This window comes from Sapajus apella, unplaced genomic scaffold (assembly GCF_009761245.1).
Source record: "Sapajus apella isolate SASKATOON/1434 unplaced genomic scaffold, GSC_monkey_1.0 scaffold126, whole genome shotgun sequence".
Lineage (NCBI taxonomy): Eukaryota > Metazoa > Chordata > Mammalia > Primates > Cebidae > Sapajus > Sapajus apella.
This window is the reverse complement of record NW_022437066.1, coordinates 218,632-241,155: the sequence shown is the minus strand read 5'-3', so window position 1 is coordinate 241,155 and position 22,524 is coordinate 218,632. Positions and strand designations below refer to the sequence as shown.

Sequence of the window (22,524 nt, the reverse complement as noted above, 5' to 3'; positions counted from 1 at the left end):
GTTGCTTAGTTTGCTTGTAGTTGTGTGGTTTTGAGTGAATTTCTTTTATTATTTTATTATTTTTTATTGCATTTTAGGATTTGGGTTACATGTGAGGAATGTGCAAGATTGTTGCATAGGTACAAATATGGCAGTGTGATTTGCTGCCTTGCTCCCTATTATCTATATCTAGCATTTCTCCCCGTGCCATCTCTCCCCAATGCCCATCCCCTGCTGTCCCTCCCCTATTTCCCCCCGACAGAACCCAGTGTGTGATGCTCCCCTCCCTGTGTCCGTGTGTTCTCATTGTTCAACACCCGCCTATGAGTGAGAACATGCAGTGTTTGATTTTCTGTTCTTGTGTCAGTTTGCTGAGAATGATGGCTTCCAGGTTCATCCATGTCGTGAGAAAGGACACGAACTCATCATTTTTGATGGCTGCATAGTATTCCATGGTGTATATGTGCCACATTTTCCCTGTCCAGTCTATCATCGATGGGCATCTGGGTCGGTTGCAGGTCTTTGCTATTGTAAACAGTGCTGCAATGAACATTTGTGTGCATATGTCCTTATAGTAGAACAATTTATAATCCTTTGGGTATATACCCAGTAATGGGATTGCTGGGTCAAGTGGAATTTCTATTCCTAGGTCCTTGAGGAATCACCACACTGTCTTCCACAATGATTGAACTAATTTACACTCCCACCAACAGTGCAAAAGTGTTCCTATTTCTCCACATCCTCTCCAGCACCTGTTGTCTCCGGATTTTTTAATGATCGCCATTCTAACTGGCGTGAGATGGTATCTCAATGTAGTTTTGATTTGCATTTCTCTAATGACCAGTGATGATGAGCATTTTTTCATATGTGTGTTGGCCTCATGTATGTCTTCTTTTGTAAAGTGTCTATGCATATTCTTTGCCCACTTTTGAATGAGCTTGTTTGTTTTTCTCTTGTAAATCTGTTTTAGTTCTTTGTAGATTCTGGATATCAGCCCTTTGTCAGATGGGTAGACTGCAAAATTTTTTTCCCATTCTGTTGGTTGCTGATTCACTCTAATGACTGTTTCTTTTGCTGTGCAGAAGTTGTGGAGCTTGATTAGGTCCCATTTGTCTATTTTGGCTTTTGTTGCCAATGCTTTTGGTGTTTTGGTCATGAAGTCCTTGCCTACGCCTATGACCTGAATGGTTTTGTCTAGATTTTCTTCTAGGGTTTTTATGGAGTTAGGTTTTGTGTTTAAGTCTTTAATCCATAAAATTATGGAGTTAATTTTAGTGTAAGGTGTCAGGAAGGGGTCCAGTTTCTGCTTTCTGCACATGGCTAGCCAGTTTTCCCAACACTATGTATTAAACAGGGAATCCTCTCCCCATTGCTTGTTTTTGTCAGGTTTGTCAAAGATCGAATCGTTGTAGATGTGTTGTGTTGCCTCCGAGGCCTCTGTTCTGTTCCATTGGTCTACATCTCTGTTTTGGTACCAGTACCATGCTGTTTTGATTACTGTAGCCTTGTAGTATAGTTTGAAGTCTGGTAGTGTGATGCCCCCCACTTTGTTCTTTTTGCTTAGAATTGACTTGGCTATGCGGGCTCTCTTTTGGTTCCATATGAAGTTTAAGGTGGTTTTTTCCAGTTCTGTGAAGAAGGTTATTGGTAGCTTGATGGGGATAGTGTTGAATCTGTAAATTACTTTGGGCAGTATGGCCATTTTCATGATATTGATTCTTCCTAACCATGAAAATGGAATGTTTCTCCCTCTGTTTGTGTCCTCTCTTATTTTGTTGAGCAGTGGCTTGTGGTTCTCCTTGAAGAGGTCCTTTACGTTCCTTGTTAGTTGTATTTGTAGGTATTTTTTTCTCTTTGTAGCAATTGTGAATGGCAGTTCGTTCTTGGCTTTTTTTAAGTCTGTTACTGGTGTATAGGAATGCATGTGATTTTTGCACATTGATTTTGTATCCTGAGACTTTGCTGAAGTTGCTTATCAGTTTCAGGAGATTTGGGGCTGAGACGACGGGGTCTTCTAGATGTGCAATCATGTCATCTGCAAATAGAGACAATTTGACTTCCTCCTTTCCTATTTGAATGCCCTTTATTTCTTTTTCTTGCCTGATTGCTCTGGCTAGAACTTCCAGTACTATACTGAATAGGAGTGGTGAGAGAGGGCATCCTTGTCTAGTGCCAGATTTCAAAGGGAATGTTTCCAATTTTTGCCCATTCAGTATGACATTGGCTGTTGGTTTGTTGTAAATAAAGCTTGTATTATTTTGAGATATGTTCTGTCAATACCTAGTTTATTGAGGATTTTTAGCATAAACGTCTGTTAAATTTTGTCAAAGGCCTTCTCTCCATCAATTGAGATAATCATGTGGTTTTTGTCTTTGGTTCTGTTTATGTGGTGAATTACGTTTATAGTCTTGTGTGTGTTGAACCAGCCTTGCATCCCCGGGTTGAAGCCTACTTGATCATGGTGGATAAGCTTTTTCAGGTGCTGTTGCAATTGGTTTGCCAGTATTTTATTGAAGATTTTTGCATCTATGTTCATCATGGATATTGGTCTGAAGTTTTCTTTTTTTGCTGAATCTCTCCCGGGTTTTGGTATCAGGATGATGTTGGTTTCATAAAATGATTTGGGAAGGATTCCCTCTTTCTGGATTGTTGGAATAGTTTCAGAAGGAATGGTACCAGCTCCTCTTTGTATGTCTGGTAGAATTCGGCTGTGAACCCATCTGGACCTGGGCTTTTTTTGGGTGTTAGGCTTTTAATTGCTGCCCCAATTTCTGCCCTTGTTATTGGTCTTTTCAGGATTTCGACTGCTGAGGTCCACTCCAGGCCCTGCTTGCCTGGGTATCACCTGCAGCAGCTGCATAACCATAAGAGTTGCTCCCAGTTTTTTCTTCTGCTATCTTTGCCCCAGAAGGATACCCGCTAGTTGTCAGTCTGAGCTCTCCTTTATGAGGTGATTCTTTGGATATACAGGGGTCAGGGAGCTGCTTGAGGAGACAGTTTGTCCTTTATAGGAGCTCAAGTGCTGAGCTGTGAGATCTGTTGTTCATTCAGAGCTGCTGGGCAGGTTCGTTTAGGTCTGCTGCAGCAGAACTCATAAACCCTTTTTTTTTATTTTTATTTTTCCCAGGTGCTCTGTCCTGGGGAGTTAGGACTTTATTTATGAGTTTCTGTTGTCCTGCTGGCTTTCTTCAGGGCCGCCCTGCCCAGCGAGGAGGCAGCCTAGTCACTGTCTGCCTGCAGAGGCTTTGCTGAGCTATTGTGGGCTCTGCCCATCTCCTGTGTGAACTTCCCTGCAGTCCTGTTTATACAGGTGTAGTTTGAACTGCCTTGGCAATGGCGGCCCACCTTTATAATGGCAGACTCTCTCTGTAATGGCAGACTCTCTCTGTAATGGCAGACTGCCTCAGCAATGGCAAACTACCTCCATAGTGGTGGAGTGCCTCGGTAATGGAGGACGCCCCTCCCCCACAGAGCTGTACCATCCCAGATTCAGCTGTGCTTGCTGTGAAACTCTCTATCCAGAGTGTTTCTGATTGCTGGTTTTTTGTGGGAGTAGGACCAGCTGAGCCTGATCATCTGGCTCCCTGCCTCAGAGCCCTTTTTTTTTCTTAGTTGAACAGTCAGTGTCTCCCAGGTGTTCCAGTCTCCTGTTGAAAAGGCACTGGGATCTGTGTGATTTCCCATGCAGCGACCCACCGTGCCGGCTGAAACAGCCGCGCTGAGATTTGTGGCAATTTTTCACCTGGGAATCTCCTGGCCTGGCTCCTTGTTTCAGTCCCCTTTTTAATCAGATGAATGGGTGACTCTGTCTCCCAGGAGCTCCAATCGCCAGCTAAAATGGCTCCCGGAACTGTGTATTTTATACGGAGAACCGCCATGCCAGAGCGCTGGCAAAATAGCCGTGCAGGCCAAAAGAGTCCCGGGGGCCAAACCAGCCACACTGGCGACCCATGGGGCTCCTCCACCTGGGAATCTCCTGGTCTGTGGGCAATAAAAATCCGTCTGGAAATGCAGCATCCTCTCACCCTCTGCGCTTTTGCTGGGAGCTACAATCCTGAGCTGTTCCTAATTGGCCATCTTGAATTGCCTCCCTATTAATGTTTTTGAGGCAGAGTCTCTCTCTGTTGCCCAGGCTGGAGTGCAGTGGTGCAATCTCAGCTCACTGCAACCTCCGCCTCCTGAGTTCAAGCTAGTCTCCTGCCTCAGCCTCCCGAGTATGTGGGACTACAGGTATGTGCCGCTACGCCTGGCTAATTTTTTTGCATTTTTTAGTAGAGATGAGGTTTCACCATGTTGGTCAGGCTGGCTGAACTCCAGACCTCAAATGATCTGCCTGTCTTGGCCTCCTAAAGTCCTGGGATTACAGGTATGACCCAATGTGGCCCGCCTAAAGTTAGTATTATGTGGGGATTTGATCCTGTCATCATGATGCTAGCTGGTTATTTTGCAGACTTTTTATGTGGTTGCTTCATAGTGTCAATGGTCTGTGTACTTCACTGTATTTTTGCAGTGATTAGTAATGGGCTTTCCTTTCCATATTTAGTGTTTCTATTAGGAGCTCTTGGAGGGCAGGTCTGGTAGTAATGAATTTCCTCATTGTTTACTTGTCTGAAAAGGATCTTGTTTTTCCTTTGCTTATGAAGTATGGTTTGGTCAGATTTGAAATTCTGGATTGGAAATTATTTTCTTTAAGAACGTTGAAGTAGTCTAACAGAAGAAAACATAAAATTATTTGAGTGTAAGTAATAGAAGTCAATATTTATCATGATGGGTCACGTAGATATGTACACACACACACACACACACACACACACACATATATACACGTATATGTGGGTTTTTTCTGAGGCTATTTTTTAGTTATTTTTAAACATAAAGATACTGAAGTATACTTGACTTTTGGTTTTCAAAACGATTCCTTAGTATCTTCAGGCACCGGACCTCCCTGAATGTCCTTGGCCCTGGGCTTCAGTTATCCTTCGATGCCCTGCAAAGATGGCTGATGTGCTGTGGTTTTTGTGTTAAGAATAGTCCCAGTATTGTTTTATTGGTGAATAGCTGAAAAACAGACGAATTAAGTTATATTTCAGGAAGGAGAATTAGTTTTTGTGCCTTCTGTTGAATAAATGGCATCCTTTTGGGGAAAAAAAAAGTTGAATATTAGCCTCCAATCTCTTGTAGCTTGTAGCGTATCCACTGAGAGGTCCACTGTTGATGGGGTTCCCTTGCAGGTGACTCTGCCTTTCTCTCTGGCTACCCTTAACATTTTTTCTTTCACTTTAACCTTGGAGAGTCTGATGATTATATGTCTTGGGATGATCTTCTCATGGAGTATCTTATGGGGTTCCCTCCATTTCCTGAATTTGAATGTTGGCTTGTCTTGCTAGGTTGGGGAAGTTCTCCTGGGTGATATGTTGAAGTACATTTTCCAACTTGGTTCCAATCTCCCTGTCTCTTTAAGGTATCCCAATCCATCATAGATTTAGTCTCTTTATATAATCCCATATTTCTCAGAGGTTTTCTTCATTTCTTTTCACTGTTTTTTCTCTATTTAAAAAAATTTTTTTTAATTTTTTCTTCTCTTTTCTCTCTTTTTTTTTTTCCATCTTCTTTTTATTTTGCCAGGAGACTAGATACTTGTTTTGGCATTTTCTCTATTTTGACCACCTGTCTTATTTCAGAAGAATAGTCTTCCAGCTCTGAGATTCTTTCCTCTGCCTGATCTATTCTACTATTAATACTTGTGATTGCATTGTGAAGTTTTGTAGTGTGTTTTTCAGCTCTTAAAAGGTTGGTTATATTCTTCTCTAAACTGGCTATATTGGCTGTCAGCCCTTGTATTTTTTTTTTAATCATGACTCTTAGCTTCTTTTGCATTGGGTTGCCACATGCTCTTTTATCTTCATAAGTGAAGTTCATCATTACCTACCTTCTGAAGCCTACTTCTGTCATTTCAGCAATCTCAGTTTCAGCCCAGCTCTGAGTCCTTGCTGGAGAGGTGTTATGGTCATTTGGAGGAAAAGGGGCACTCTGGATTTTTGAGTTTTAAGCATTTTTGTGTTGATTCTTTCTCATCTTTGTGGGTTTATCTACTTTTGATCTTTGAGGTTAGTGACCTTTGGATGGGGTTTTTGTGTTTTGTTGTTGGTGGTTGTTTTCTGTTCGTTTGCTTTTCTTTTAGCAGTCTGGCCCTCTCATCCTCCCGCGCACGCGCTCTCTCTCTCTCTCTCTCTCTCTCGCTCGCTCGTTTCCTGTTGCAGATGAGGCATCAGATGCTTTTCCTTTGTCAGTGACTTATTCTCTGTCTGCCCCTCAAATTGCAGACTCAGGACCCCTCTAGCGTGGAGTGCTTGCCTCCATTTGTCTCATTATTCTGTCTCATTTCCTTGCCCTTCTGCATCTGGAGCTCCTCCTGTTTCACGTGGCGTCGCTTCCTCTGCTCCTGTCAGTCTCACACCCTCTTCCTCAAGGCTCTCGCTCCTCATGTTCTTCTCCACATTGGAGATGCTGCTTGTGCTTGACTAAACTCCCCTTTTTTTCATCTGCTGAGTGGTTTCAGAAGATAATTTTATTTTTTATCTAAGAGTTCTTTTTGTTCCTTTAGTTTTGTTTTATTTTGAGTTGTTTGTTGCTATGCTTGGATTCCTGGGCCTTTGTTGACTTTTCCTCCTGGGTACCTGGCAGACACTGAGGATTCAGTTGCATTCAGGACCCACTGGCCTCTGCTGTTGGTTCAGGGTGGGCTTGGGGCCTGGGGCCTGGTGGGGAGGAGACGAAGCTGTGCCTGAATCTCCACATTCTCAGCACTGTTTGGTGCTCTTGACTGCTCTCTGCCTGAGGACTGGCTATGTCCCCAGCCCAGGCTTGCCCATAACCTGTGTTACCCTTTGTCCGCCCTGATGCTTGTCAGTTGGTTGAGCCCTGCTGAGCTCGGCACTGCGCTGTCTCGTTGAATTCCACATCACCTTGTGAAGGTACAGGTTACTGTACTGTTTTCAGGTGAGGAGTCTCCAGGCTGTATGATGTGTGTGAGGGCCAAGGGTGACAGCCATTAGAGTCTACATCACCTGGTGCCTTAGCCTCACACCGCTTCTGTTACCCCTTGTGGTGAACACAGCAGCCACGCTGGAAGGAAACACCCTTTCTTGTCTGTCTCCCCACTGGCCTCTAGGAGGGTTATTGAGGGCAGGGATGGATCTTGGTCATTTTGTGTTTTCTGGGCTTTGGTTAGGGCCTGGCACAATTTTTATTAGTTTTTTTTAACAAATGGGTGTTATCCAGGACTAGCAAAGACTGCCTTAGGGCACAAGAAAAAGAAATCTAAGTACTTGCATGTAGTCAGGCTCTGTTCTCACCAGCACATCACTGTGTCATCATTCATGGGTTAATGTAATATGAAGTTTCTCCGTAGCTTGAAGACATGTCTTTTTTCTTGAAATAAGCTTTTTCAGTATAAAGAATATGTGCTAATTAAGTGAAACCTGGAAAATGAAGAAACTGAAAAGAAGCCCAATCTCTCTTGGTTTTCCCCACCCAAAGCTGTGATTCCAGAGATGCTTCTGCATTTCCTGTAGACTCCCTGCTTTTACTGGAGTGGACTGGAGCACACAGTGGCTTCTTGCTGTGCTTAGGGACCTGTGCCCCTTCCCCAGTAACCAAACACATCTGTCTTGGGTGCTGCTGGGGTGGCTGACCTGGGATGTGAGGGGCTGCACCCAGCTGTCCCCCAGCGAGCAAGAGTCTCTCTGTTAGTTCTTGCTCAGTCACCTGGCCCTAGCTCCTCTGGCTTCTCTAGAGTGCATGTTTACCGCAAGGAACTGGTGGGCTTTAAGGGCAATGTCTGGGGAGTGTGGTTCTGTGCAAATATGTTGGCATGTCTGTGGTTGTGCCTGCGACAGGTGAGGATGTGTGGGGTTGACTGTGTTTGTTGTGTGGCAAAGGGAGACGTGTGTGGCCCATTGTGAAAGGGCAGCATTCCTATGAGGCCCTTCTCATGTCAGGGGCTGATTGGTTCTTACCTGGCTGGCGGGGATGGCCACAGAGTCCCCTTTGGAGAATTTGCTGCTTGTCTTCCTGGCCACGTGTGTGTGCAGACACAGTGGTTTACATGAGTCATGTGTTCTCTTTCCCTCCTTCCCAGAGTGGCCCTGTTTGTGCTGAGGAGTGTGTCTGTGTGAGCATCTCATTGGATCTTCAAAAGTGAGCACAGTTGGGCTGGATGTGTGCTGTGAAGCGTGTGTGTGTGTGTGTCTCCTGTGTTCCTCTGTGACTATGTGTGGGTGTATGGGGGGTTTGGAGTGTGTGGGCTTGTTCTCTGCACAGCTCTGCCCATGTGTGTGTCCCTCCTTCTCTGCACTGCACGCCTGCCTCCCTCTGTCTCCACTGCTGCCTCTGAGGGATGTGGCCATTTCTGGCCTTCAGCAGGGCTAGCCGCATGCCACTGAGAGCCTGGGTGTGCACAAGTCCACGTGTACAAACACACACAGTGTACATAACACACTGCCCACACACCTTCTCTGTCCTATGCCAGTGAGAGCCTGGATGTGCACACATGTGCACATGTATACAAACACACAAAGTGCATATAGCATACATGCCCATACACCCCCTCTCTCCTGTGCCACTGAGAGCCTGGGTTTACACACATATGTACGTGTGTACAGACAGAAAATGCACATAGCAGTTTTCTGCACCGCCCGTGCTCTTTCGTGCCTCTGAGACCTGGGTGTGCACACATGTGCATGTGTATACAAACACACAGAAAGTACACATAGCATACACCTCTCCCCACCTCCTCATGCAGGGACCCCATGCTCAACCCCAGATATCCAAAGCCCACTGAGATGCCCAAGGCTGGAGCACAGCTGTCTGTTCTCTTAGAACACTGACAGGCACGCACATGGCCAGGCTGTGTACAAACTAAGAAGCCCTTATGCAGGCAGATGTGCACTCCTGCAGAGAGACACAGCCAGCTCTTGTGCAGGTACACACCTGAACCCTGCCGCACCCACAGAGATTCTTCCCTCAGTTGTTAAGCATTGATCAAACCTCTCTCAGTGTGAAGGGCTCAGTGGTGAAAAAGACAACATGACCCTGTCTTTATGGAGCCTACAGTCTTGTCTGGGAGTTAGGCATGGAACAGGTCAACAAGAAAACACAGTGACAGGTGGTGATGTGGTCAGGGCCACTGTTGAAGGTGAGCCGAGAGCTATGTTCTAAACAGTGTGCCCAGAGCAGATAATCTGTGCAGGTGACATTAATGCTGAGACACAAAGCTGTGTGGGAAGGAGTCCAGCTGAGGGACGCATTTCACACTTGGGGTACTGTGTGAAGGGCCAGGACACAGCAGGAGTGGTGTGCGTGGACACGGGAGAAGGCTGCTGGGTTGGGTGGTGAGCAGGGGAGAGAAGCAGTCAGGCTGGAGCCTGGACAAGGTTTCCAACAGTGAGTATTGTGGATGTTGAATAGCCATGGACCATGCATAATCCGATGAGCTTGGCTGTGTTCCAAAGAGGCAGCCCATGGGTGCCGACCCCTGTGTGCATGAGGGAGAGGGGGTCAGATGCTGCAGAGCTCCATGGGCTATGCTGAAGAGATGGGATTTAGGGAGGGACTAACGCAGTTAGATTTACGTCTTTAGGGGAAAAAGTTTCAGGTGCTTATGGAGAGTGGCCTGGGGGCATCAGGGCTGTGCTCCTAGAAGGTGGCCAGGGATACTGGGGACCAGAAGACAGTGAGCACAGATCATCTACTTCAATGCTGCTCTCCCATCTGGCACCCAGTAACCATGGAGATTACCAAGGCCTTGGTTCCCTCAGCTGTGAAGTGGAGGTCGTAGGGGCCACTGGCACAATTGTCTGTGACTAGCTGGGGCTGGGGGCAAGTGTCCTCAAGGGTGTGTCTGTGGGGGTCCACAGGTGGGGTAGGTGAATACCCACTGGTCCCCACATCCTCAGTAATCCCCCTGTCCTCTCAGGATCCCCCTTCGCCCGTGCCAGCCTCAAAAGCGGGAAGACAGAGAGCTCGTCATACTTCCGGAGGAAGGAGAAGATGTTCCGGTTTTTCATCCGGCGCATGGTGAAGGCTCAGAGCTTCTACTGGGTGGTGCTGTGTGTGGTGGCCCTGAACACACTGTGCGTGGCCATGGTGCATTACAACCAGCCACGGCGGCTCACCACGGCGCTGTGTACGTATCCCTGTCTGTCCCTCAGGTGCCTCCTGAGCCATCTCTGTTCTCAGCCTAGGTACCTGGTCCACGCCTGGAACCATCCTGGGTGGGATGGGACCCAGCCCCATGTTGCCCAAGGTGTCCCACAGCCCTAATCAGCCCCCTAAGGGCCTCTGTGGGGGCTTGGGCTGTGTCCAGAGCTGGAGGGATGGCCTCTCCAGCCCCTGGGTTCCAGAAAGCTCAGCTGAATCTGCTAGACCCCTGTCCCTGAGCATAGTGTGAGACTGGTTGAGGGGTCCTGGGCACCTAGGGCAGGATATATGTGAGACAACTAGGGGCGAGCCAGGCCAGGCAGATGGGTGTCCTTCCCGAGAGGGCTACAGACTGCAGACAGGCAACTTAGCCCCATGCTTCTTTCCACCACATGGCTGCTGCTTCTGCCCTGGATTCCTGAGTGCAAAGTCCTGGCTTCTTCCCTCCCCAGGTCCCCTGGTTACCTTCATTTTTCTTTATAATTGGCTGAATCTGGATGCATTCATGCCCTTCTGTGGAGTGAGCTGACTGTAGTTCTGTTCCACAAGCCTCAGGACAGGGGCCAGGATGGGCCCTTCCAGGCCTGGTCTGTCACAGCCTCGGACTCTCTGGCCATGTGGATATAGTGTTGCTCTGTGGTCTCCCTTGAGGAACCCAAGGCACAGGCAGGGGGCTTTTGTGACCCACACAGAGGGCCTCTGGGACTTTGTAGCCAGGAAATATTGGGCCTTTCCAGGCTGCTTATGTATTCCCCTGGGCTTGCTTGGGGTGCCCCAGGCTGGACTGTGTGGGACACAGCTTTCCTGCCATATCTTACACCTGGTGGTCCGCACAGCCAGGCCTAGGTCGGAACTGTAGGGCCCAGTGGTCTCAGGTGAGGGTGGATCCTTTGGTCCCCAGCAGCCCTGCCTGAACATTGCTGGGCATTCATGCCTCTCACGGGGCCTTCCTAGCTTCTCCAGGGACACTCCTTGGCCTTGTTATCATCCCATGCCTAGCTTGAGTGCCTGGTGGTTTTCTGGCTGATGTCAGAGGCCAGGCTTGCTGTGGGTAACCTGCTCCAAGGAACTGGTTGTCCATGTTCTTAGGCCATAGAAAATGGGGGTGTTCCCTCCCTGAAATCCCTATCTGTTTGAATGGCGCCTGAGTGGGCTGTAAAGCTGTCATTTGTGCTTGACCCAGGTCTGGGCTGCTGCGGACTTGCCCCTGACTGAGGCTGTCTGGACCTGTGCAGCACACCCCTTGGTGGAGGAGATTTTAGGAGCACAGGGGCGGGAGGAGTGTGTGGCCCCTCTTCCATCATCTGCTTTACCAGAGGTTGTGTTTGCTGAAGGTCCTGTGTCCTGACAGACCGTGGGGGGATTCAGAAGCCCTGGGAAGGCTGGGCTGGACTCTGCCCAGGTGTGGACTCTCAGGTGCCTGCCCTTCATGCCCTCCTGGTGCCTTGTTCTCCATATGGGCTCTGCTGCCTCCCTACCCCTGCTGCCCTGGCACAGCCATGGTGCCTTTGGTCTGACCAGCACTGTGAGGAGTTATGAGCCAGTCCCTGATCAGCCCTTTGGGTGGACAGTCAAGAGACAGTGGCCTCACCCTCACACCTAGGACTCCTGGCTCAGCCAGTGGCTGGGCCTGGCTGGGCCACCTGCTGCCTGTGGCCTCAACCAACAAGAACCACGCCGTTCTCTTGTGCTGCCTCCCTCCTTCTGCTTGGGCTGGGTGAGCAGGGTCTGTCTGTCTTGAATTCCCAGCACAGCCCTCTAGCACTGGCGTGGCCTCCTTCAGTCCTGAGGCCTGGAAGTGTCAGCAGGACTATTAGAGGGACTCCTGGACCCAAGACAGACCCCCTCCACTACTGCTGTGCCCAGAGGAACCTCTGTGTGACTAGCTGGAAATACAAGGAGGCAGGGCCTCTTGGCAGCCTTGTGCTGGACCGGAGTGCAGTAGTGGAGGAGGTCCAGCCTCAGGTCAGCAAACATGAACAGAGCACAAGTCAGCTACAGTGCTGTGGGCGTTCTGGGGGACAGACGTCTGGGAAGTCCCAGTGGAAAGATGGGAGATTCTGACAAGGAAATTGAGGAACCCCACCATCGGTCAGATATTGGGGTGAGATCAGACGCAGAAGGACCAGCTGGAGGCTGTAGCCAGGCCTCTCCTTGGGGTAAATGAGGCCCTTTGCCTCATAGCATGAGCCCAGACCCTCCTGTGGTGGAGAGGGGGCACCCTCATGATCCCAGAACTCACACCTGGGCTGATCTCGGGAGCTTGCTTCCTGCTGAGCCTGTCCTTCTCTGGGTCTCAGAGGCACTGGGCACTCACCACCTTTCAGACTGGAACAGGTACCTCTCCGTGTCCCTCTCAATCCATTGTTTCTTTCCTGGGCTGAGACTTCAGAGCATGGGACCATAGGCCAGGCCTGGAAGGCTCAGCCCTGGGAAGGCCCAGAGGTCTGGTGTCCTCCAGTGTGGACTGGAGCCAGAGTGGGGGAGGCCTCGAGCTAATCCTCCTCTTCTCTGGCTTCTCCTAGATTTTGCAGAGTTTGTTTTCCTGGGTCTCTTCCTCACAGAGATGTCCCTGAAGATGTATGGCCTGGGGCCTAGAAGCTACTTCCGGTCTTCCTTCAACTGCTTCGACTTTGGGGTGAGTAAGAGGCCTCATCAGGGGGCCCGCAGGGGCCCAGGCTGTGTCCTTTCCTGGGGGTATACACAGTCCCCTCCCATAGGCCATGCCCAGTGTGGGCTGGGATCCGTGACCCTACGTGGGTCAGAAAGGCTACCTGAAGACAGAGAAGAGCAGGGGGCTGACAGAGGGAGGCCTGTCCTGGCTGGGCCTGAATAATGGGGGTACCAGCCTCATCCGCTGTCTGTTGGCGCGAGGTCAACCTTCCCTCTTCTGATCCCATCTGTGGACTTTCCTGATCAGCTGAAGGCTCTGCAGCTGCCTCCATGCCTGGGATCTCACTAACCTGTGGAGGGCTCAGTCTCTCCCCAGTGGGGCTCAGCGGAACCGTGGTCCTGGGCAGGCTTGGGTACATCCACCAGCACTTCTGGGGGTTGCAGCATGATAGGCCATGATGGTCCTGCCCTCTTTTTGGGGCTGGGGGAAGGGGTGGGCCTGGCCTGGGTCTCTGCTAACTTCTGTAGGTGAGGGAAGCCTTGAACACAGTGTGTTTCACGGCCTACCATGACACTTGCGCACAGAGGGCAGGGCAGGGCAACTGAGAAACTCCTCATCAGAACCTGGTAGGGAGCACAGGACAGTTCGTGGGAGCTGAGCCCAGAGCCTAGGGATATGGCATTGTAGGCACCTGCCCAGAGGCTGAGTTCTGAGCCTTTCTGCTGGAGGCTGGGAGTGATGGGTGGGCATGTTGCCCCCGACGGAGGAGGGAGGAGTGGGAGTACTACCTCCTCCAAGGGTTTATTCCAGAGTACCTCAAACCCTCCAGTAAGGAGTGACAAGTGGGAACATTGCCCTGCTAGAAAGGAGTGATGGGTAGGAGCACTGCTCCCTCCAGGAAGGAGTGAAGGATGGGAGCATTACAACTACCTCCCCCCAAGGAAAGAGTGAAGGGTGGGAGCACTACCCCCTCAGGATGGAGTAAATGGTGGGAGCACCACCCCCGGGGAAGGAGTGAAGGACAGGAGCACTGCCCCCACCAGGGAGTGAAGGGTGGGAGCATTGCTCCCCAGGAAGGAATGACTGGTGGGAGCACTACCTCCCTAGGAAGGAATGAAGGGTGGGAGCACTTCTCCCAGGAAGGAGTGAAGGGTGGAAGCACTGCTCTCCAGGAAGGAGTGATGGGTGGGAGCATTGCCCTCCAGGAAGTAGTGAAGGGTAGGAGCAGTGTCCCTCCAAGGAAGGAGTGAGGGTGGGGGTACTACCCCCCTACAGGAAGGAGTGAAGGGTGGGAGGAGTGTCCCCTCAGGAAGGAGTGAAGGGTAGGAGCACTGCCCCCAAAGAAGGAGTGAGGGTGGGAACACTATCCTTCCAGGAAGGAGTAAAAGGTGGGAGCACTGCTCACCTCAGGAAGGAGTGAAGGGTGGAGCAGTGTCCCCCCAGGAAGGAGTGAGGGTAGGAGCATTATCCCCCCAGGAGGGAGTGGAAGGTGGGAGCACTGTCCCCTCCAGGAAGGAGTGAAGGGTAAGAACACTGTCCCCACCAGGAAGGAGTGAAGAGTGGGAGCACCGTCCCCCCAGGAAGGAGTGAAGGGTGGGAGCACTATCCCCCAGGAAGGAGTGAAGGGTGGGAGCACTGCCCCCCAGGAAGGAGTGAAGGGTGGGAGCATTGTCCCCCAGGAAGGAGTGGGAAGCAGGAGTACCACCCCCCAAGGGAGGGTTTGGAGCTCTGCAGAGTTTGCAGGAGCCAGAGAAGGGCCTGGACCGAGATAGGAGTCCAGTTAGAAAATTCAGCTTAATCGGACTTCGTTTAGAAAATTCAGCTTAATCGGACTTCGTTTCTCACGAACATCGTACTCCTACAGGTGGCAGACATTTGTGTCTGTGATTTTGTTGAATCCTCATATGGACTCATTTTATTGATGGTAATGGCAGACATTGTGTGACTGGCCCAAGGCTGCCCATTGGTTTGAGGGGAGTCAGTGGGTGAGCCTGGCTTTCTGGCCTCAAGGGTAGTGGTTTTGCGTCATGCTGTGCTTCTGATCTCTGAGGACGGGAAGGCGGTGGCTGCCCAGGATGCTCTCTGAGACGTGGAGACCTGTGATTTCGATAGACGGCTGGGAAGACAGCAACCTTTCTTACACTTTAGCTTCTTGGTCGCAAAGAAAGTCTAAGTGCATCAGCTGAGGGAGCTGAAAAGGTGGAGAGATGTCTGAGATGCAGGGATCTCAGTCTTCTGATCTGAACTATCGCAGGACATGGGGATAATTTGCATATAAGCTAACACATTCTTCTAACACTTGGCAGCTTTAAACTACAAAAATCTGTCTCACATTTCTGTGGCTTAGGAATTCAGGTGTGGCTTAACTGGGTATGTCTGGCCCAGGGTCCCCCAGGAGGATTCAGACCATTTGAAGGCTAAGGATATGGTCATTCCATGGCTTAACTGGGACTGGAGAATTTGGTTTCAAGCTCATGCATTTGGCTGCTGGAAGGCCGGTTTCCTGGTCATGTGGCCTCTCCATAGGCTGCCAGAATGTCCTCAGCATGGCAGCTGTGGTCTGAGGGAGAGAACTGAGAGTACCCAAGACAGAAACTACAGAAACCCTGTCTTGAAAGAAATATCCCATCAGTTTTGCCATATTCTTTTAGTTAGGGGTGAGTCACTGGGCCCAGTGACTGGAGAGGAACATAAGGGGGCAAGTATTACACAAGGATGTGAGCACCAGGCACTGCGGACCACTGGGGCCATCGCAGAGGCTGCTTGCCACAGCCTGCCCTCTGGCTCCCAGTGGCTCATATCCTTCCCAGTGCAAAACACCTTCACCCTGACGACTCCCCAAAATCTTATCCATTACAGCATCAGCTCAAAGTCCAGACTGTCATCCTCAGTCAGGTCCAGGTACGCGTGAGGCTCCTTGAGTGTAGTTCCCTAAGTGCAGCAGCCACGGTTGACCTGTGGAACTAGAGAGTTATCTACGCTCCATACCCAGTGTGCAGTGGTAGGGTGGGCATAGGGTAACTGCAATAGATATTCCTTCTCAGAAAGAGGGCAGCAGAAAGCTGAGCCACTGGTCCATAGAGATTCTGACATCCAGCTGGGCACGTGCTGGAAATTCTGGGATTGGTTATTACAGCCAGGAAGCCCTCTGGGCTCTTGGTTCTGCCCTCTCACTCTCTTTGCTTTTTCATGAAAGGTAGTTCAGGTTTTCAGCTGAACGGTTTTCTCAGCCTATTTCCCACTGAAAGAATTTTGGGAATCCAAAGACCTATTTTTGTTTTGTACTGTCTCTTGATTCTCTCAGTCCAAGTCACTGATGTCTCTGCATACATGTCCTTTAAGAACTTTATGGATATGCTGTGAACCTTCTTGGGGATCACTTTATTAGACAAAAGGTCTACCCACACTAATAGGCCTGAGACCTTTTCTGACTGTGTTCCTATTGAGATGCTAAGGGTCAACACCTCCACTGTCCTGGAGAACTCACTGCTTCATTGACAGGACGTGTGAGGCACCCTCAATCTCTTTGAAGAGCCTGAAAGTGTGGCTGAGTAGTGCTCTGAGGCACCACCTTTGATCCTTTTGGGATCTCGAATAAAAGTCACAGTCTTGCCCTTGGCTTCATCTTTAGACCATGCCACCTCTCTCTCTCTTTAAAATTTCAACTTTTATTTAGATTCACGGGGTACATGTGCAGGCTTGTTACATGGGTGTATTGTGTGATGCTGAGATTTGGGATACAAATGCTCACATCACCCAGGTATTGAGCATAGTACCCGAAAGATAGTTCTAAACCCCTTCCCCCTCCCTTCTCCCTCTAGTACTCCCCAGTGTCTGTTGCTCACTTCTTTGTGCCCATGGGTACCCTTGTTTAGCTCCCACTTGTGAGAATGTGTGATATCTGGTTTTCTGTTTCTGCATTAATTCAATTAGGGTAATGGCCTCTGGCCGCATCCATGTTGCTGCAAAATACATGTTTTTTTTTTTTTCCTTTTCTGTAGCTGTGCAGTCTTCCGTGGTGTATATATACCACAGTTTCTTTATCCAGTCCACTGTTAACAGGCACCTAAGTTGATTTGTGTCTCTGCTGTTGTGAATAATGCTGTGCCAAACGAGGGCATGTGTCTTTTGGTAGAACAAGTTATATTCCCTTGGGTATATAACCAGTAGTGGGATTGCTGGATCAAATGGTAGTTTTGTTTTAATTCTTTTTTTTTTTTTTTTTTTTTTTTTTGAGACAGAGTTTCACTCTTGTTACCCAGGCTGGAGTGCAATGGCGCGATCTCAGCTCACCGCAACCTCCGCCTCCTGGGTTCAGGCAATTCTCCTGCCTCAACCTCCTGAGTAGCTGGGATTACAGGCACGCGCCACCATGCCCAGCTAATGTTTTTGTATTTTTAGTAGAGACGGGGTTTCACCACGTTGACCAGGATGGTCTCGATCTCTTGACCTCGTGATCCACCTGCCTCAGCCTCCCAAAGTGCTGGGATTACAGGCTTGAGCCACCGCGCCCGGCCCTGTTTTAATTCTTTGAGAAAATCTGCAAACTGTTTTCCACAGTGACTGGACTAATTTACATTCCCGCCAACATTCCCTTTTCTCCGTAGCCTCGCCAACATCTGTTATTTTTTGACTTTTTAGTAATAGCCATTCAGACTGATGTGAGATGGTATCTCACTGTGGTTTTGATTGGCATGTCTTTGATTAGTGGTGTTGAGCATTGTTTTTTCATGTCTTTGTTGAGACCACGCCATTATTATTGTTGAGATCTGGAGAGGCTAAGCCTATTCTAAACCAGCAAGTCCTGCCTTCCTTTTGTTTAATGTCACTTTCCTCAGTTTAGTTCTCTACTCTGACATTTGACTGTAAGCAGCAGGAAGACATCAGGTGACACCTTAAGCATTCGGCTTGGAGATCTCCTAAGGCTGATCTCCTGGTTTACTGTGTAATGTTTTTTTACATATCTGCATGCAACAATGTGGCTAAACTTTCTGCCAGTACACAACAGGCCCCTTCCTCTGGTTTCCTATGAAATTGTCCTCACTTTACTGCAGACCCTGATGTGCAGCATGCTTAATGTCTAAAATTCTATGAATTGTGTGTTCAGTGCATGTTAGCACTTCACTAATGTACTGCTCAGTGTCCATCCTCTGGTTCTAAAACAACTCCCACATTTTAGATTTTTTTTTTTTTTTTTTTGAAATGGGGCCTTGCTCTGTTACCAGGCCGGAGTGCAGTGGTACTATCTCAGCTCAGTGCAACCTCCGCCTCCTGGATTCAAGCGATTGTTTTGCCTCAGCTTCCTGAGTAGTTGGGATTACAGGTGCGTGCCACCACGCCCAGCTTATTTTTGTAGTTTTAGTAGAGAGGGAGTTTCACCATGTTGGCCAGGTCTCGATCTCTTGACCTTGTGATCCATCTGCCTTGGCCTCCCAGTGCTGGGATTATAGGCGTGAGCCACTGCGCCCGGCCCACATTTTAGGTTTTTATCACAGCATCACCCCACTTCTGATTCCAAAATGTGTATTGACTTTTCTTACTGGAGAACAAATTATTAAAAAGTTTAGTGACACAATAAAACAAATATTTATTATTTCACTGCTCCTGTGAGTCAGGAATCAGGCTGGCTTAACTGGGTGCACCTGGCTTACAGTCTTTAGTAAGGCTGCAGTCTTCTCAGGTTCATTTGGGGCTGGACAATTCACTTCTAGTCTCATGCTCATTATGGCTGTCAGTGGGCCTCAAAATAACTGATTCTAGGCTCACTTATGTGGCTGCTGGCAGGCCTCTGTTCCTGGTCATGTGGGCTTCTCCCACCTCCTGGAGTGTCCTCATGACACGATATCTGGTGTTCAGAGAAAGAGAGCCAATAGTTCCCAAGACAAAAACCAGTCCTTTTGTAATGTAATCTCAGAGGTGGCATCCCATCACTTTTGCTGTATTCTGTTTACTAAAGTGAGTCACTAGGTCCAACCTATCCTCAAGGGAATAGCATTATACAAGGGAGTGAATACTGGGGGGTGTGGATTACTGAGGCCATCTTAGAGGCTGCCTACTACATGAACCAGTGAGGAAAAATGTTGAGAATTAGTGGAAAATAGGGGAGATGCTGGAAGACTGACAATGAGCAGAAGCTGTATTTAGAAAACTACAGTCTTCAACCCTAGGCAAACATCTGGACAATTTGCTAGGGCAGAGAAAAGTTGGTGGTGATGCTCAAGGGCCACATGTGATCACCAGGAACAGATGGTGCTCTTGGCAAGACTGGGGTGGCAAGCTCACCCAATTTATTGTATTGATAGGGTTATCACAGGTGCTGTGGATATTGGTGTAGTTGGTTGTTGACAGGACATTTGATATTCTCTGAATGGTACCTCGGTGGACAAAGTAGAGAAATGTGCAGCAGATGACTGTGCATGTGAGTTGATCCGTAAATGGTGCACAGCCATACCCAGATATGCCGGTTAGCAGATTAGTGTCCCCCTGTAGGGAAGTCTCTAGAGATGTGCCACAGGGCTCTGTCTTAACATATTCGTAATTCTCTCAATGACTTGGTGAGAACATTGATGTTAAGCTCATCAGATTTGCAGTTCATGTGAAATTTGTGGAAATGACTGAAACCTTGGAAAATGTATGTCCCAAATACAATATAATTGAGTTTCAGAGATTAAGGCTCAACATTTGAATTCTCCACACCAGTTGCAGAAGTGTGACTTAGAGGAAATGAGACTTATACTCATGAAGAAGACATGGGCACTCCTGCTGACTTGTGAGCCCAGATTGTGCCCCTTGAGGTATTGTGGCCTGGCGGAGAATTCAGATTCAGGCCCCTTGCTTGTCCTGTCCAGAGGGAAAGGAGGTGAAGGGTCTGCTGTGTTCCAGCCCCCTTGGTCTGTCCTTTCTGAGTCCCTCACACCAGGCCTTGACCAGCACGGTCCTCCTCCAGGTCTGTCTGAGGAATGGCTGGAAGGAGGTGCACGCTGACACACAGCTTACCAACAATGACGGTGTGTGAAACAAATGAGCAGGCTTGCCATAATCTGTTCTTGGTGGCATGTGCTGGTTCCTGGTCATTGGGAGTAGAAAAGACTCAAGATGCGATTTATGAATCTGAATATCTTGGAGCAGTAGCAGAACCAGGGAGGGAAAGTTGCAGGGAGATAGATTTTGCTAGTCTGTGAGAGAACAGTGTAACAGTCAGGGCTGTCTGAAAGTTTGCCCAACTCCAGAGGTGTTGAAGAAGATACCCCTGTCACCAGGCTGTGGCCAAGCACAGAGGGGATATTTGACCAGGTGGTTGTAAGATCTGCCAGGAAGCCAGCAATTCTAACCTAGTCCATGTCCTGTGTCCTCCTGGTGCATCTGGGGTTGGGGGTGGGAGGGAGGGAGGACAGGTACCAGGACTGTTGGGACTCTACAGCTTTCCCCAAAGGCTACAAGAGCTCAGTGTGAGGTGTGTGCCTGTGTTGCCTTATCTGGCTTGATTGTCAGACAGGGAAGCAGGATGATTCCTTACGAAGAGATGCAGCCACACAGAGTGCGCACACAAGCAGACACAGCACACCCAAGGCTAATGCTGTCCCATTGCAGGTCATCGTGGGGAGCGTCTTTGAAGTGGTCTGGGCAGCCATCAAGCCGGGAAGCTCTTTTGGGATCAGTGTGCTGCGGGCCCTCCGCCTGCTGAGGATCTTCAAAGTCACGAAGTATGTCCCCCTGTGCTCCCAGCGAGGGCAGGTGTAGGGTGGAGAGGGTGTGGATCAGCCACACAGGATGCTTGTCCCCAGGAGTTCACAGGACCTGGAAGCTCTCTCGCTGTGGCTTACAGTTGGTTTAAATACAAAAGACGGTTCCAGAACAGCTTGCGGTGGGGCCACATCTGCCCTCAGGGCCATCCCCGACCGGCCTCTGTGCTGACGGCACACCCTTTAGTTGTCTTGTTCACTTGCTGTCCTCGATTGTGCGCCATCTCCTCTCTTGAAACCACCGCCCCATCTTCCTGGCCTTCAGAGGTGACTTTGGTTTGTAGTTAATGAGGAAAACAGAAGTCATTGGATGGAAGCTTTTCCATAGTCTAGCGCCTAAGTCTGCGCGCCTCCCCCGCAGCCCCATCCCTGGAGAGCCTGTGTGCACCCTGCAGTGGCCCTAAGCTTCTCACTGAGCCAGCCTGGCCCCTGCCTGGCCCCCATGCCCCGGCCTGCTTTTCCCGCTCTGCACCTTGCGAATGGTGGCAGCGACAAGACCGTGTTTATCGTTATGTCCCACTTGACTCTGGAAGTGAGTTGGCCCAGTTTGTCTACAAAGAGACTGAGGCCAAGGAAGTGACAGATGCAAGTAGTGAGAGGAGGACCAGGGTGAAAACCCTTCCCCTTGCTGCCAGAGTTGTGGGGAAGAGGGAGAAACCCTCCTCACAGCAGTCCCATCAGCAGCAAAGGCTGCACTGCTGAGGCTCCTGAGCAGCTGGACCTACCAGCCGCACATGTGGGCCAGCACAGACCAAGGTGGACCCTACCAGACATACACATGGGCCAGCACAGACCTCCGTGCGTGTCTTTGGCAGCCTGGATCGCAGCAGATGCAGGGCCCAAGGAGCAGAGCTGCTGACACTGAGCCAGTGCAGGGCGAGGTCATAGGTCACCCCTCTAGTGACCAAGGCAACCTCTCAGAAGCCCACTGACCTCCCTAGTTCAGTGAAATGCCGTTGGTCTTTTCCAATCCATTTTAAATCCAAACCCAAGACCATAGGAGGATATGAAGCTATAAAGGCAGAAGAGGTTTGGGTAGAGTTAAGTCTCGCTAGGCTCATGAACCCTCACCGGCACTCTGTGCCAGTGTCCTCAGACTCCTGTTGCCTTCCCAGAACCTGCTGGTGCAAGGCTCCAGGAAGTGACCACAGGGCTGCCTTTACCCCGCCTCCGGGTCTGGCTTCTTGGGCTCCATTTTCTCCCAGGAAGTAGGTGACCCCTGTCCTGAGGCAGGCTGCCCTGGACCCCTGCTAGTCCCACGAGAAGGCTCAATTCCTTTCCCAGAGTCTTCCGGCCTATCTGCCATTAGCCTTCAGGTACTTGGTAAGAGAATCCATGGAGGATAGTGGGGCCTCTGATGGGGGTGCCAGGGGGAAGGACACAGTTTGGGAGCCCAGGGGTGCCTAGGGATAGAGTGAGCCCAGAAGGAGACCAATGTCTATTCTGCAGTCCTTCCATTCCAGGGAGCCGGGATGGCATGTGCAGAGGCACAGGGGCATGAGTGACCGGCCCCTCAGTTGCCATCAGCAGCCTCAGTGGTGCCTGTGTGCCATGGGGACCCATGCCTAAGAAGGGCACAGTCACTGTCCTCTGGGATGGGGGTGTTGAGGGATACCACAGAGAGTCCGTGTGGTGCTGCCCTACGAGCTCTCCATGCCACACGTCCCTGGTCCCTGGTAAGGGGGCACTGGAGTCAGGGTCTGTGCCACTGGCAACAGTGCTCACAGAAGATCTGCTGTAGGTTCTAGTGCAACTCTCCTCCTCCCGCTGCGGGCCGATGACAGTAGCTGTGAGCCTTGCTTCACATGGCACTGATCTGAGACACTTCGTGGCTGATAGGGCATTGAGGGGTGAAGGGCAAGGAGGGGCCGAGGATGAAGTTTGGGATTGGGCCTGGCCACCTGGGTGGTGGTCTCATCCTCCTGAACCTAGTGACAGGGAACAGTTTGGGAGGATGAAGTGAGTCCTGCACTGGGTGTGTTTTTCTTT

The 22,524-nt window shown here is 49.7% G+C and overlaps 1 protein-coding gene across 15 annotated transcripts in view; it reads left to right on the top strand.

Annotated features, from left to right (window-relative positions):
* The window catches only part of CACNA1B (calcium voltage-gated channel subunit alpha1 B), a 237,163-nt gene that overhangs the window by 76,180 nt on the left and 138,459 nt on the right, over nt 1-22,524 (top strand). For all 15 annotated transcript variants that reach the window (XR_004263942.1, XM_032261876.1, XM_032261881.1 and 12 more), the window contains exons 11-13: nt 9,956-10,165; nt 12,705-12,817; nt 20,384-20,496. Coding sequence is in view for 14 of the 15 variants with exons in the window: in XM_032261876.1 (XP_032117767.1) it covers nt 9,956-10,165; nt 12,705-12,817; nt 20,384-20,496 (436 nt within the window). In the remaining variant the exon portion in view is untranslated. The remainder of the gene's footprint in view (nt 1-9,955; nt 10,166-12,704; nt 12,818-20,383; nt 20,497-22,524) is intronic.